General features: G+C 47.5%; 1 protein-coding gene across 1 annotated transcript; it reads left to right on the top strand.

Annotated features, from left to right (window-relative positions):
* Positions 1–5,365: 5,365 nt before the first annotated feature.
* Positions 5,366–10,625, top strand: kcna1b (potassium voltage-gated channel, shaker-related subfamily, member 1b). Its single transcript, XM_027272237.1, has 2 exons — positions 5,366–6,303; positions 6,520–10,625. Exon 2 carries the CDS (start codon positions 6,688–6,690, stop codon positions 8,176–8,178), a length of 1,491 nt encoding a protein of 496 aa, XP_027128038.1. The 5' UTR covers positions 5,366–6,303; positions 6,520–6,687; the 3' UTR covers positions 8,179–10,625.
* Positions 10,626–15,563: the final 4,938 nt, after the last annotated feature.

The following is a 15,563-nucleotide window of genomic DNA, read 5'->3' as shown; positions in this document are numbered from 1 at the left end:
TGTGAGGGCTCAGTGAACCCAACAGTTCCTTCATCTGTCACAGCTGAGACGTTCAGCACGGGTTCTGTTCAGTAACAGCGCTTCATTCACCGGGGCTCGCTGCTCAGGAGCATTTCGTTAGCTGGGACTGGAAATCCTGGAAATCCTGGAAGTCTGTGACCGACCAATAAGGAAAGACTGTTCCTACTCATTTCACAGGAAGTATCCAGATTACTTTAAACAGTTCTGAGTTAGCTCATGTTAGAAGAAGACGAAGAAGATTCCAGGCTCAGCAGCTTCTATGGACGTAATGGCAGAGGAGCAGAGAGTGAAGAGGACGCTGACGGAAACATTTTATGGAGGAAATGTTTTCTGGTTTTCCCTCTGATGTCCTCCAGCTGCTCCGCCTCAACTCTCTGTGATTTACAGAGTTTATGATGGACAGTGAAGTAACCTGCTGACAGCTGTAGCTGCTGTTAGCTCAGTTCTCAGCTTGGCGGTGAGCTCAGAGCGACGGGTACCCGTCGCTCTGAGCTCACGCCAAGCTGACGAACTGAGTGTTTGTACCAACAGGCGTTATGGACGACCAGGAGAAGAAGAGGGTGGAACCAGGCTCAGCAGCTCTATGGACATGAGGCAGAGGAGAAGAGAGTGAAGAGGACGCTGACGGAGGAAGCAAGAAGAGAAAAGGAGAGAGGGAGCGAGCAAGAGCCGCCGGACAAGAAAAGTGGGACGACTTTAGGGGTTGGGGGAGATTGGTGAAAAAAAGGCTGAAAGACAGACGCCGAGCTGGGCTGGACTGCTGCTGGACTAGGCAGTGAGAATCAGCTGCTGCTGGGTCGTGGTTCTGGTCTGGGCTGAAGCTTGCTGGTACAGGCAGTGAGATCAGCTGCTGTGGTTAATGCTTTGTAATGTAGCAGGTGATTAAAAATGAATTTCAACATTTTCTCTAATAGTAAATAAAAGTTCAGGTCCGGCAGTCTCAGGGTTCATTTATTGTTCACTGCACTCAAACATTCCTCCTGAGGGGCAGAAGAAGGTCGACCCCACACAAACTGCACATTTCTTTTATTTTTATAATTTCTGGGTCGTACCATCAGTGAGAAGAGCTGTATGGAGGGGAGGCAGGAAAACCCAACACACACACACCCCACACACACACAACACACACAACACACACACACCACACCAACACACACAGGAACCCTCCTGCACGCTCAGTGGTTCAGACCGAAGACCCTCGGCAGAAATAGATGCAGATCCCTCAAAGAAAGCGAGCGGGCTATAAATAGCTCTCACACATGAACATGATGCATGCTGGGATTCCCTGAAGGTTGCTTTTGGTTTTAATATTTCCATCTTCATGGTCAGACCGAGCTTCAGACCATTCAGTGAGGTGACAGTAACATAACACAGATATTAATGTTAACTGTATTTGACATACACTGATGATGACATGAGCAGCAAGTCGTGTTAATATTATGTTGTCAAATTATTGTTTCCATAGTTACGTAACCATACGTATGGTTAAGTTGTATGTCACATGATTCCATACAAAATTTTAAGGTGGAGTCACGGGGACTACGTCCAGGTTTTAGCAGTCTGTGGGACGTCACGGAGACGTCCAGGTTTTAGACAGTCTGTGGGCGTCACGGAGACTACGTCCAGGTTTAGACAGTCTGCGGGGAGACGTCAAGAGACTACGTCCAGGTTTTAGACGGTCTGCGTGGGAAGTCACAGAGACTACGTCAGGTTTTAGACAGTCTGCGGGGATGTCACGAGACACGTCCAGGTTTTAGACAGTCTGTGGGAGTCAAGAGACTACGTCCAGGTTTTAGACAGTCTGCGGGGACGTCACGGAGACTACGTCCAGGTTTTAGACAGTCTGCGGGACGTCACGGAGGACTACGTCCGGTTTTAGACAGTCTGCGGGACGTCAGGAGACACTCCAGGTTTTAGACATCTGCGGGGACGTCACGGAGACTACGTCCAGGTTTTAGACAGTCTGCGGGGACTCACAGACTACGTCCAGGTTTTAGACAGTCTGCGGGAGTCACGAGACTACGTCAGTTTAGACGTCTGGGGGATGTCACAGAGACTACGTCCAGGTTTTAGACAGTCTGTGGGATGTCACCAGATATCGTCCAGGTTTTAGACAGTCTGCGGGGACGTCACAGAGACTACGTCCAGGTTTTTTAGACAGTCGCGCGGGTCAGTCACGAGACTACGTCCAGGTTTTAGACGGTCTGCGGGGACGTCACAGAGAACTACGTCCAGGTTTAGACAGTCTGTGGGGACGTCACGGAGACTACGTCAGGTTTTTAGACGGTCTGCGGGGACGTCACAGGACTACGTCCAGGTTTTAGACAGTCTGTGGGACGTCACGGGAGACTACGTCCAGTTTTAGACAGTCTGCGGGGATGTCACGGAGACTACGTCCAGGTTTTAGATAGTCTGTGGGATGTCACGGAGACTACGTCCAGGTTTTAGACAGTCTGCGGGGACGTCACAGAGACTACGTCCAGGTTTTAGACAGTCTGTGGGGATGTCACGGAGACTAGACCTTTCCAAGTCATGTTCATACTGTAGATCGGTGCACACTGTTACAGTAAAAGTCATTCAGTGAATGAAAATAGTTTTCCTGTGTATCACTTAAAGTGTCGGTGTGTCCACACGTGGACGGGTGGAGGCTGTTTCCAGCAGCAGCTGCAGGAAGGACTTCTGAATGTACGGAGCAGCCTCCCTCATTCATAAACACGGGATGCTTATATAATGCTTATGCAGATCCCCCACCGCTTTCTCCTGAGTTATTTATAAGTCCGCGAGCATGCAGCGAGGAGAGCGTAGCCAATTCATGCCGTGCCCTTCAAGACCAACATATGGCCCTCAGGGAGCTGCTGGAGACTTCAGGGAGCTAATTTTAGAGTCATGGGAGAGCCGGAGAGGAGAGAGGGAGGAGAGAGGGAGGAGAGGACGGGGGGAGAGAGGAGAGAGGGAGGAGAGAGGGAGGAGAGGACGGGGGAGGGGAAGGAGAGCGGACACGGAGCGCTGCAGATGATGATGAAGATGAAGAAGATGGAGGGAATGTGAAGTAAACACTGATGTCATGACGTTCATGTTTGACCATGAGAGTTTGGACTGATCAGAGTCCGACCCAGGACCAGGACCCAGAACCACACGTTAGCTCCTCTAACGTATATGAAATGATCAAACCTGAACAAATGAACAAGATTTATGCAAAAATAATAAGTGTCTCCATAAGTCCCCATGTCCAAATGTCCAACTTCACAGCAGAAATAAACATGTTTACAGCCTGGTACAAAAAACAGTTTTGGTCTCTGTAGCTAATTTCCCCGTTCATGACAACTGTACTGAGTCACAGAGACTACGTCCAGGTTTTAGACAGTCTGCGGGGACGTCACGGAGACTACGTCCAGGTTTTAGACAGTCTGCAGGACGTCAGACTGGTGCTGGTCTTCTCATGTTGAACAGGAACCTGTCTCCGTCCTCCTGCTGCTGTCCTTCTGTCACATCATGTCTTCATGCAGCTGTTTGCTGCTCCGTCTGTTCTGTCCACGTCCTGCAGGTTCTTCTCTGGTGCTGTTCGTCCTCATGAAGGAAATGTTTTCATGTTTTCATATGTTCATAATTCCTTTCCCTGTCTGTGGTATTGACGGACCTTTTATCTGCCGTCTGTCCTCGGGCCTCGCAGTCATATGAAGTCACTGATCAGTTGTCAAACCTGACAGCTGGACTCCTCCAGCATCAACATGTCAGCTCTGCTCTCATTGATCGTCTCATTGACGACGTGTCCCATTCAGGTCAACGTCCTGATGATGAAAGCACCGTTTGGACATCGACGTGATCAGCTGATGTTTCTGTGTTTACACTGACAGAACATAAATGACCTGAACCGGGAGACGTCCTGCAGACTGTCTAAAACCTGGACGTAGTCTCCGAGACATCCCCGCAGACTGTCTAAAACCTGGACGTAGTCTCTGAGATGATCAGTTATATTTGCATCATGACTTTGTTCGAGATGTCCTAATGTAGCTTTAGCATTTTTTTCTCCAGCAGCACAACATTCGATTTTCCACCATCTTCACCTGTCTGTCTCTCTCTGTCTCTGTCTCTCTGTCTCTCTCTGTCTGTCTCTCTCTGTCTCTCTCTGTCTGTCTCTCTGTCTCTCTCTGTCTGTCTCTCTCTCTGGGGGAGGATGGAGAGAGTGATGAAGAAGAGGAAGGCTTAATGAGTACGTTGCCCCTGATTCGAGCACGAGGCAGGATGACAGGGGGACGCAGGAAGGAGAGGAGTCCCTCCTCCTCATCATCATCATCATCATCATCATCATCATCATCATCATCATCATCATCATCATCATCATCATATGAAGAACAGGCTTCGGCCTAAAGACAACTGACCCACGACAATCTAATGTTAGCTCAGTTTGGTAGCTGCTGTTAGCTGCTGTTAGCTCAGTTTGGTAGCTGCTGTTAGCTCAGTTTGGTAGCCAGGCTGTAGTTAGGAGGTGGTTTTCAAGCCTGACGTGGGGGAGTGCAGCTAGTGTTGTGCCAGAATCAGAGCTGGGCGAGCCTTAGCAATGTAACCAGGCTCAGCAGCTTCTATGGACATGATGGCAGAGGAGGAGAGAGTGAAGAGGACGCTGACGGAGGAAGCTAAGAAGAGGAAAGCAGAGAGTTCAAACTCAGTAGTTTTGGATCATAAGTAATGTAATCATAAGAAATACTCGAGTACAGGTTAATCATCACGTTTGGCCTATGGGAGCTCAGTGAGCGCACATGTCAGCTCCTGATTGGCTGAGCTCTGAGGAAGGACTGCAGGCGCCGCTCCATCCTCCATCTGCAGTTTCAGTCGGGTTGAAGCGGCTGTAACCCGACTCTGGGCCGGTTCTAGCGGCAGCAGCCGGTCCTTTGTAACGGATCGCCTGACACCATGAAGCACGTGAGGTCATCATGGCGGGTCCAGCTGTGTTCAGCACCGCCACCATGCTGCAGCTAGAACTCTGCGTCTGATTGGTCGACAGCTGCAGCACCTACACACAAACAGGAAGCCCGCTAACGTGTGAGCTGCCATTACAGCCCGCCCAGCTCAGGTTCTGGCATGACACAGTTTACTTCACCTGAAGTCAGGCTGGATTATCATCTGAGGTCAGAGGTTACAATAACATATGGATCATTGTGCACGTGCACGACTGAACAGTCCTCGTGGTCGACGAGCACACACACACACACACACACAGACACACACACACACACAGACACACAGACACACACACACACACACACACACACTAAATGTAGTTTTTCATCCTTCTTGTTTCATAGTGTAATAAAATAATTATTGGACTTTATCTGTAATTAAAAATCTTTATTTGGATCTGACATTGATCTGGCACTCACAGGCTTCCGTATCAGTTATTGATCGTTTACAGATTAGATGTTGCTGCTTTCTCCCTGTCGCCATGGCAACACCGGGATATTTACTCCGACATGCCTGACTGTCGCAAACAGAACTCATGATGGAGCCGCTTCCCGCTGCAGATTCCTGCAGTCAGAGCTCAGCCTGGACCGAGCAGCGTCCTGCAGAACCGGATCGACTGCTGCTGCTGCTGCTGCTGCTCGGTACCGGAGCTGCAGATACTGTAGAGCCCAACTGTGTTTTACAGTCTGTCTGCATTGCGTCGAAACCCCCTCCTCCCTCCCTCTCTCTCTCTCTCTCTCTCTCTCTCTCTCTCTCCCTCTCTCTCTCTCTCCTAACCCCTCCTTCACTCACTTCTCCTTTTTCCTCTCCATGATATCCCGCAATATGCTTCCAAATGAGCGGACCCGCATCCTCAGTGCGGTGCGCCAAAGTGCGGGATCGTGACCGGCTCTTGCTTCGAGCCCTCCGCGTGTCTTTCAGCTGTTTTTGTACCGCATAGAGAAACCCCGCACAGCCCCGCACAGCCCCGCACCGCGTGTTCGTGCTGATGCTGCAGTGTGTCCCTCTCTCCATCAGACCGGGACCGGGATCCAGCGTTCAGGGTCCGTCTCTCCAGCAGCCTGCGTTCTTGTCCAGCATGCTTTTCACAGATTGTCAGTCCGGATCTTTGCTGCTGAGCCTCGGTCCAAAGCCTGAAGCCTCCTCCTCCTCCTCCTCCTCCTCCTCCTCCTCCTCCTGCTGCGGGCTGCTCCGATCGACGCTGCAAACCTACACCAAGAGGATACGGATGTTAACCAAGACAACATAGTGTATTCATTTTTCAGAGATACTGTCAGAGAGATCTGCATTGAAGCTTCAGCTGCTGGTCTGGACCCGGCTCAGGTACGTCCTCGTGGATCTTTGTCAGATTTGAAAGCTGGTTCTGATCTGAGTGTGAGTTCATGTGTGAGGTGAAGCTGCGAGTGCGCAGACAGGGCAGCGCAGCAAACTTGAATACTGATGTATGCGGTAAAAAGCCAGCGACTGCAGCAGGACGCTGCCGTGCTGCATGAGGCTGAAGGCGTGAAGCTCTGACCCGTTTGTTTCACCCTCCTGCAGGTGGAGCAGATGAAGCTTTGCTTCAGCTCGGAGACGACGACAGTGATGCTGGTGTTGGACCGGGAAACTCTGCATAGCTGCCGGCCTCAGTAGAGGCTTCATCTCTTCGACCTGCTGCTCCTCACCTTCACACCGCTTCCTCCTCCTGTCCTCCACCCGCCAGGAAGGATGACTGTGGTGTCCACAGAGAACATGGATGAAACCTCCACCCTGCCGGGACACCCGCAGGACCCCTACCCACCTGACGACGACCATGACGACCATGACTGTTGTGAGCGGGTGGTAATCAACATCTCGGGGCTGCGCTTCGAGACCCAACTGAAGACTCTGGCTCAGTTCCCGGAGACTCTCCTCGGTAACCCCAAGAAGAGGATGCGCTACTTCGACCCCTTACGAAACGAGTACTTCTTCGACCGGAACCGCCCGAGTTTTGACGCCATCTTGTATTATTACCAGTCCGGTGGAAGGCTAAGAAGACCGGTCAACGTGCCCCTGGATATGTTCTCAGAGGAGATTAAGTTTTACGAACTTGGCGTGGAGGCCATGGAGAAGTTTCGAGAGGACGAAGGATTTATCCGCGAGGAGGAGCGTCCACTGCCGGAGAAGGAGTTCCAGCGTCAGATCTGGCTCCTCTTTGAACATCCGGAGAGCTCGGGGCCCGCCCGGGGGATCGCCATCGTCTCAGTGATGGTTATTCTTATTTCAATAGTCATATTTTGTTTGGAGACTTTACCAGAACTGAAGGAGGACCCCAGTCAGCGGTTTCAAACGGTGGGAAACATCACCGTGTATTACAAACCCAATGTCCTCACGGATCCCTTCTTTGTGGTGGAGACGCTCTGCATCATCTGGTTCTCCTTTGAGTTGATAGTCCGGTTTTTCGCTTGTCCCAGCAAGGCGGCGTTCTTTAAAAACATGATGAACTCTATCGATATCGTGGCTATCATCCCGTACTTCATCACGCTCGGAACGGAGCTGGCCGACGACCAAGACAACAAGGAGGGGAAGGGAGGAGGCGAACAGGCCACGTCTCTGGCTATTCTCAGGGTAATCCGCCTGGTGAGGGTGTTCCGGATCTTTAAACTGTCCCGACATTCAAAGGGGCTCCAGATTTTGGGGCAAACTCTAAAGGCGAGCATGCGGGAGCTGGGCCTGCTCATCTTCTTCCTCTTCATCGGCGTGATTTTGTTCTCCAGCGCCGTCTACTTCGCCGAGGCCGAGGAGAAGGAGTCGTTCTTCACCAGCATCCCGGATGCTTTCTGGTGGGCTGTGGTGTCCATGACGACGGTCGGCTATGGGGACATGTACCCCGTGACCATCGGAGGGAAGATCGTGGGCTCCCTGTGCGCCATCGCCGGAGTGTTGACCATCGCCCTCCCGGTTCCCGTCATCGTTTCCAATTTCAACTACTTCTACCACCGAGAGACGGAGGGGGAGGAGCAGGCCCAGCTGCTCAACGTCAGCAACCAGAACTTGGCGTCGGACACCAACTCGAGCCGCCGCAGCTCCTCGGTGGTCAGCAAGTCGGAGTACATGGAGATAGACGAGGACATGAACAACAGCATCGATAACTTTAGGGAAGCAAACCTTAGGACTGCCAACTGCACGGCGCCGAGCCAGAACTGCGTGAATAAGGGGAAGCTGCTGACCGACGTGTGAGGCGGCGGCGCCGGCGTCCGACACACTGCTGTAAATATTGTAGAAATATCTGGATGCTTTATCTCCATTGGTGCATTTTATTCTTCTTTTGCATTGATTCATTCAAACGTGTGAATACTCAGAGTTTAACGGCACACATGGTCAGTTTCTAAAAAACGGTAGTCTCAGTTATTTCACGAGTTGTTTGGCAATAGTTCAAAGATCAGCAGCTGTCGGGGAACGTTGGATAAATTCTTTTTACAGTTTGTGCCGTTGAATTACTTCATTCCCTCAAACTGACGGGGAATCCATCACTCCTCCGAGTCTTAGAAACAAGCCCGATCTTGGTTTTCGCGCTGCAGTTTGACTGATGTGGATGTCTGATAAAACATCCGCTGAGTTCAGCATCACGGGAGATTTAAGGTGCTGGAGCTCAGAACAGTCAGGATATCTCAACAAAGAGTCCGACAAAGGCATTTCGTAGTTATCTTCAGGTCGCATTATTTGAAACGTAGGAAGGGTCTGCTGGGTCTTTTGGTACAGGAGTGCAGTAAACTGATGGAGTTAATGCAGATCAGTTTATGATGAACGTCACTTGTTCTGGATTCTTCCACAAAGGACAGAAAAAAGGCATCAACATGAAAACGTGAGCAGACTTCCTGATATAAAACCTCGTTTATTGAGAGTTTGAGGGAATCATTTGTAATTTGATGGCACATTTTATTTGTCAGAAGAATTTATTCACAAACCTCCCGACACCGACCGGGCTTTGTGCAACAGACTCTAAATTATATTAAAAAAAGGAAAAATCAAAGCCCAGCTGAGGACGGCGCCTCTCGGTGGATTACAAGCTGAAGTTCAGGCGTGTTTTTTTTCCAGGGACATTTTTGGAAAAGTCGACGCTCGATGATCGACTTCTTTCAGGCACCTTATCAGAAACTAACAGGAAGTGTGCCGAGCCTTGTGAGGGATTATCTGCACCGCTGCTGCTGCTACAGGTCGGCTGGAGGTTCCCTGTATGATGCCATGCAACACTCCTTTATATAGAAGCATGTGGAGACGCTCTTCTCTCTTATATCGGCATGCACAAGACGTTACCTCATTTTTATTTTTTACATTTCTTCTTTGAGCCTCATCTCCTCCTGGAATCGCAGTTTTTTCTCATTTGTTTTCACCAAAAGTGCACTGGCTATTTATTCTGATTTCAGTTCTTTTCAAGCATTTAGTGTTGAATGTTTAAAAGCATTAAAGGGAACAGGAACACTTCTTTTTTCGAAGATCATGGCATGTCAAAAATACTAAAGCATTATGGCCTAATTAGCTATGGTATAGCTACGTATACTCAATGCATGACTACAGTATTAAATCGCTTGCAGTTGGAGGGACCTGGGAGCTGGAGGAGGATGGAGATGCGGTGCATGACGGAGCTCACGCTGCTGATGGGGACAAATCTGCTGAAAAAAACAAAAAACACAAAAACAAGGAACAAAAAAAAGCAGAAGAGACATATCGGATGATCTCTTTAAAAAAAAAGACATTTCTGAAGTTACATCGTCCTTTTTGTTTCTTTAACGCGTTGACGATGGATGCATGGAATCATTTTATGTGATTTGTGACCCCATTTTTTATTTTTCTTGCGTTTGACTTTAAAAACCAACAAAAAAAAACACAGAAGGAAAGCAGTAATATTAAACAAATTTCATAGATCTATCTAAAATTAGTTTCTAGTGCCTTGAACCCCGTCTCATTCTAGAATTGACTAAAGTGCCTCCCGTTACAATAGAAAAGAGCTTACTATGTGCAGCTTATCTCTGCCATACAGATGCACTACTCTCCCTGCACAGCTGGAAAACAGCAGCGGTACAGACGGAAACGTTTCCATACAGATACTGGAGGATATATTATATATTCCTGACTGTGGGCAGATCCGTCCTGGTTGATGACACACGGTTAGCAAAGACAGAAATGTCGGTGCTTTGCATGGACAGAAGGACACAGCTCATCAGACTGAACAACTCTGCATTCATTTGTAAGGGGGCTAACTCTGCTGTGATTTGGCCTGATATATTCAAAAGGTTTATTCACAGACTTCATGTTCAAAGTGTCAGCCAGGCCACGTGATGAAGAAGCTCATAGTTTGTACAGATGAAGATAATCATAGAGATACATGCAGACAGAGCCGGGGCCAGTTTTCTAATGCAGTGAGTTTACAGCAGGGTGAAGTATTGTGTGTTCACGGTGATGACGGGATGAAGATCAGACAGTTTGACCTCAGGTTTAAACTCTGCACGAGCTCAGTGTTTAAACGTTTCAGAGATCTGCCTCATGATCAGCAGCTCTTCAGCTTTTCTCTCTTTCTACCAACTGCCACCGCCAAAGGCGCCCGCTGACCGCCAACCCGCTGACCGGCGTCCTCTGGCTGCACCAAACACTGCCGCTCTGATTCCCGGGACCAAAGAGGAAAAAAACAACAGAGCTGCTGAAAAAAGCTGAGAGATCTGAAACAGTGAGGCTGAGACAGCTCAGTGTGTCCGACGTGCTGGGACAGTTTGAGGTTGAAGCAAAGGTGCTGCAGAGAGATAACGATGACTGTGACGCGGTGGAAGCAGTCGTGCTTCCTCTGCAGAGCAGCGTTCATGTGAGCATCACCACAGGCATTAGTCACTCTGCACGGCAGCAAAATGGCTGCTGCTGCTGCTGCTGCTGCTGCTGCTGCTGCTGCTGCTGGTTTGAGCAGAGAGCGATCGTCTGTGAGGAAGACGCCGGCTTCACTGCAGTGAAGCACCGAGACCGACGAGTGTCAGGCCAGAAAAAATCTGGGCTCTATTTTCACCGAGTGAGACTCATTTGACTCGGCGGTCTGTAAGACAGTCACGGTGACAGCTGCGAGTGATGAATCGTCACTTAAAGTGTCAAACCTGAAAGATTGAATGTCTCACAGCCGCCACGGTCCAGAGCGACGGTTAGAGTATCTTTAACGTGTTAATCCCACAGATTATATCCAAGAAAACAAACATATCATCTGACTGCATGATAATTCCTGATGTTAGGAGTTAACGAAGGGCCCTGAATGCACCACAGATCTGCTGTATTGACAGACAAAAAGAGCTGAGTCATGCCAAGCACGAGCGGCGTGATCGATCACGGTCACCTTAAAGAAAGTCTGCGTGACGTGAGCGGTGTGTTTCAGTTCCCGCGGTGTCCTTGAAAGCATCAGCAGCGTTTGAGGGCCGGAGGCTCTCTGTGTTAGCGAGTGCTGATCTCAGATCAGAAAGCAGCTCTGACTCAGGAGTTACGTAACAGTCTGCAGGTTTTTATTCTGAGCCGAGGACTGAAATCTGCTGCAGACTCGTCGCCTGTTCTAACGTGAATTATCTGAGACCTGAAGCCTGAATCTCATCAGAGTCGAGGTGACTCCACCCTGAGCTGAGGGCCAATCAGTCGTCAGGATACCTGAGAGCACCTGTGTGGGTGAGCCTGATTCAATCACAGTCCAGGAACAGAACGTCATTTTAATTTAAGTTTGTGATCATGTTCTGCAGCAAGGAGACAGATTTAGACTCATATTTACAAGATGTTCACAGCTTCATCTCGCTGTCACAGAACTGTCGAACAGATCCAGAGTCAGATCTGACCCGACAGCACAAACTAACTGACCGACAGAGGCTGTTTAATCTACGGTAACATTAAAACTGTTCACAGACAGCGAGGTGAGGCCATGAAAATATTCTAATATATAACCAAGACGTGCTGCCAGCCAATCACAAAAGAGTATTTAAATGACCTGAATCTGTTTTAGTTTTAAATTCTGTTCTCATTATTGAATTTTGAACACTATTATAATTATAATAATCACGTCATGACACATTTCCGGCTCTGCTGTGGGCACCGATGATCATCTCGCTCCACATGTTGTGTCCAAGTTATTAACGAAATGATTTTGTGCTTTGAAGATGAAATCAGAAGCAGAACCCGGGTCAGATTCTGCCGTGTGTCATCAACCAGCTTCAGTTTCCATCCACTGCTGTTGAATCCCTTTAATAAAGTCCGATAATAAAACATAAAAACCACGAAGGTGCTACGTGTGAACATGCAGCAGGTCCGAGGGAGCAAAATTAACAATTCACAACTTCCTTTTTTTAAAGAATAAAACCACATGAAATAAAAAAGAAGGTTCTGTATTTTTAAGATTAGATTAAAAATCAGCATCAGGGTAGTTGGTCGTCTTGTGTTTAAACTTCTGTTTGTTCATATTTGTCGTGTTTTTAGGCCAAAAAAAAAAAAAAAAGTCTGACACGTTTCTGCACCTGAAGGGACCAAAACAGCTTTTCTAGTTTTTCACATGATCGCAGCAGCTGATCAGACGGACGACCACGAACATTTTCTACATTTATGATTCATGTTTTAAAAACACTCTGACGGTTTAAACCAACTCTTCACTCACTTTTTTTATGATGATTTTTAGTTTACAAGCTTCCAACTGCCAAAACAAACAAACAGTCCAAACGTTAATTAACAGACGATCACGTGATCAATCCTTAACGAGCTGCAAGCCCACGAGTTTGTTCAGAACTAAATATTTGAGTTTAAAATGTGGCGTGCTGACGCGAGCGCAGAGTTTCTCAGCTTCATGCAGATTCACCGAGGTAAACACAAACACCGAGGAATAAAATGAATCAATCAGAGAGTCGACTCATCTTTGAAAATCCAATATTGTCGTTAATAACAACGACATTTTCCAGATATTTGAGTTTGTTTGGCTCAACAAACACATTGATCAAGTTTGTGATCAAAAATTGATTTTATCTACATTTAAACTTTAGATTTAAAGAAAAAAAATTGATTTTATCTACATTTAAACTTTAGATTTAAAGAAACAAATCCTGAGAATATGAATAAATGACGTTAGAAACAATGAAAATAATTCACTTCAGACATGTTTAATCCTCTTTATGTAGAAATACACAGTGGAGTCATAAATCAGCTTTCATGCTGAATCTTTCAGTTTTAACTGCAGCTGTAAAGATTGAATGTTTTTGATGACAGAGATCTAAAAAGAAAAGAACGGCACGTCGATGAGGAACTCTGTGTTTTCACGTCTGCGGCCATCGATGACGATATTTAAATGTGAAGTACAAACAGGAAGTGTCGTCATGTTGCATGATCGTCTCATTCAGACGCTGCTCATTTATTTTTGCTCATGACAAACATTCATAATAATAAAACATTGTGTGTTCGTCAGAACTTTCAGTTCCATCCCGACCACGACGACTCAGCGCGGAGACGATGTTTAAAAAAAAGAAAATAATTAATGTTCTCGTTGGTTTCTGTTCCACTTTCATGAGTTCCTGCTGCAGTATGCAAATGTTTGTCATCTTGGTGAGGCATAGTCTGTAACCTATGCAAGGTTAGTCCATTCTGAAGTCATCATGTTACAGTTTCAATAAATTTTGAAAGATACCAAAGTGTTTGTTTGTTTTATTAACGAACGACGATCACATGACTCAAGAAAACTCATTAATGACAACTAGTGGCAGCAACAGGAAACTACAACCACAAAGACCTGCAGACTGTCTAAAACCTGGACGTAGTCTCTGAGACGTCCCCGCAGACTGTCTAAAACCTAAAAGTCTAAAATCTACTTTTTGATCAATTCTGTCCATAAATGTAAACTTTTTTCTTTGACAGATTACAATCCACGTCTCTTCTGGTCATAATAATTATATTTGGAGCAGTAGCTTCGGATCATTACATAACTTTACTTCACAGGATTCTACTTCCTGTCAAAGTCAAAGTCGAGGAGCAAACAAATGTTGGAGCACGTTCAGGTGTGAGCTCTCTAAAATAGTCCGGTATGTGAAGCAGCTCCGAGCGTCAGCAGACCGGCTGAACAACATGAACCTGAACATGGTGTGACAGAAACAACAGCAGCTACTTCAGTTCATTCATGTTCCAGTGTTGGATTACACGGTCAGGACTTTAAGACTGAAAGATTCTTATGGGTGATGTGACGTCAACAAACCGAAAATAAAACCAACAAGAAGGAAGTTAAATCATGATGATGCTGCACAGTGAAGTAACCTGCTGCCAGCTGTAGCTGCTGTTAGCTGCTGTTAGCTCAGTTTGTACCTCTCAGAGCCCCGGGGCAGTGAGAGGAGCTCGTGTCGTGCCAGAACCGGAGCTGGGCAAGCCGGCAATATAACTGGGCTCAGCAGCTTTGGTGGACATGAAGGCAGAGGTGAAGAGAGCGAAGAGGACGCTGACGGAGGAAAGAAGAGAAAAGGAGAGATAAGGGTGGACATGGAGGACACGTCTCTTCAGCTCTGGAGACGTTGACGTCCACAAGCTTCTCCGCAGTGTGAACGTTGTTGGAGCTGCTCTGTGGGCTGCAGCCAAACATCTGAGTCAGAGACGAGATATTCCAACCGAGCTGAGAATATGACAGCTCCAACAACACACTGTGTCGAACTACACAACCACAACAACACACTGTGTCGTACTACACAACCACAACAACACACTGTGTCGAACTACACAACCACAACAACACACTGACACCGGATCAGTCCGCACACCTCTCCATATAAACTGACCTACAGTTCATCCGACACACGGAGCCATAAAGCCTTCAGGATGATCATGTGTGTTCATGTGTGAGGTGATTACGGGGTCGTAAATTCTCGGCGTGACTCGGCTGAGAGATGTGACGGACTACATGTCTGACCAATCAGAGCTTTCTCTCTGTGTGATGTCATTGGGTAGGAGGTGTAAGTTAGATGTTTCTCCATCTTAAAGAATGATGTTTCTTTATTTGCCCCTGTAACTGTCCAGCGAGGTGGAGGTCAGGTGGAAAGTCAGCCCCCCATGAGCTTTGAAGAACACCACGAAGTGACTCGTTTCATGTTCAGGATTCCAAAGTCTGCACGATGCATCATTTCATGATCAGTCGAGTTAACGGAGAGCTTATCTGGAAGTTAGCAGTGCTTCATCTTTGGGTCCTTAAGCTTAAAGGAGAAAATGTTCACCATGAACATGAAGAACAATGAAGACACATGAAGACACATGAACTTCCATGAAGAACCAGGTTTCTCCTGGTCTCCTGTCTTTTCCTCGTCTGTCGGTTGTGTTGACATCATGTAGGATCGGTGTTTGTGCTGAGCTAATCTGTGTTGAACGTTCCTTCTTCTTCACGTCTCTGGATTTGAATCTGCTGCTTCCTCTGTTGTTTTGTTTTTGCATGAATCACTGAGACTGCAGCATACAGTAAACCACTGTGTGTGTGTGTGTGTGTGTGTGTGTGTGTGTGTGTGTGTGTGTGTGTGTGTGTGGAGCCTGGAGCAGAGAGCATGTTAGGTTAGTGTGGGAGGACGAAGCAGAGGGAGATCCAGAGGAGGAGGAGGAGGAGG

Source organism: Larimichthys crocea, chromosome XX, assembly GCF_000972845.2.
Source record: "Larimichthys crocea isolate SSNF chromosome XX, L_crocea_2.0, whole genome shotgun sequence".
Classification (NCBI taxonomy): Eukaryota; Metazoa; Chordata; class Actinopteri; family Sciaenidae; genus Larimichthys; species Larimichthys crocea.
Note: the sequence above shows the minus strand (reverse complement) of the source record. Positions and strands in the feature narration are given on the sequence as shown.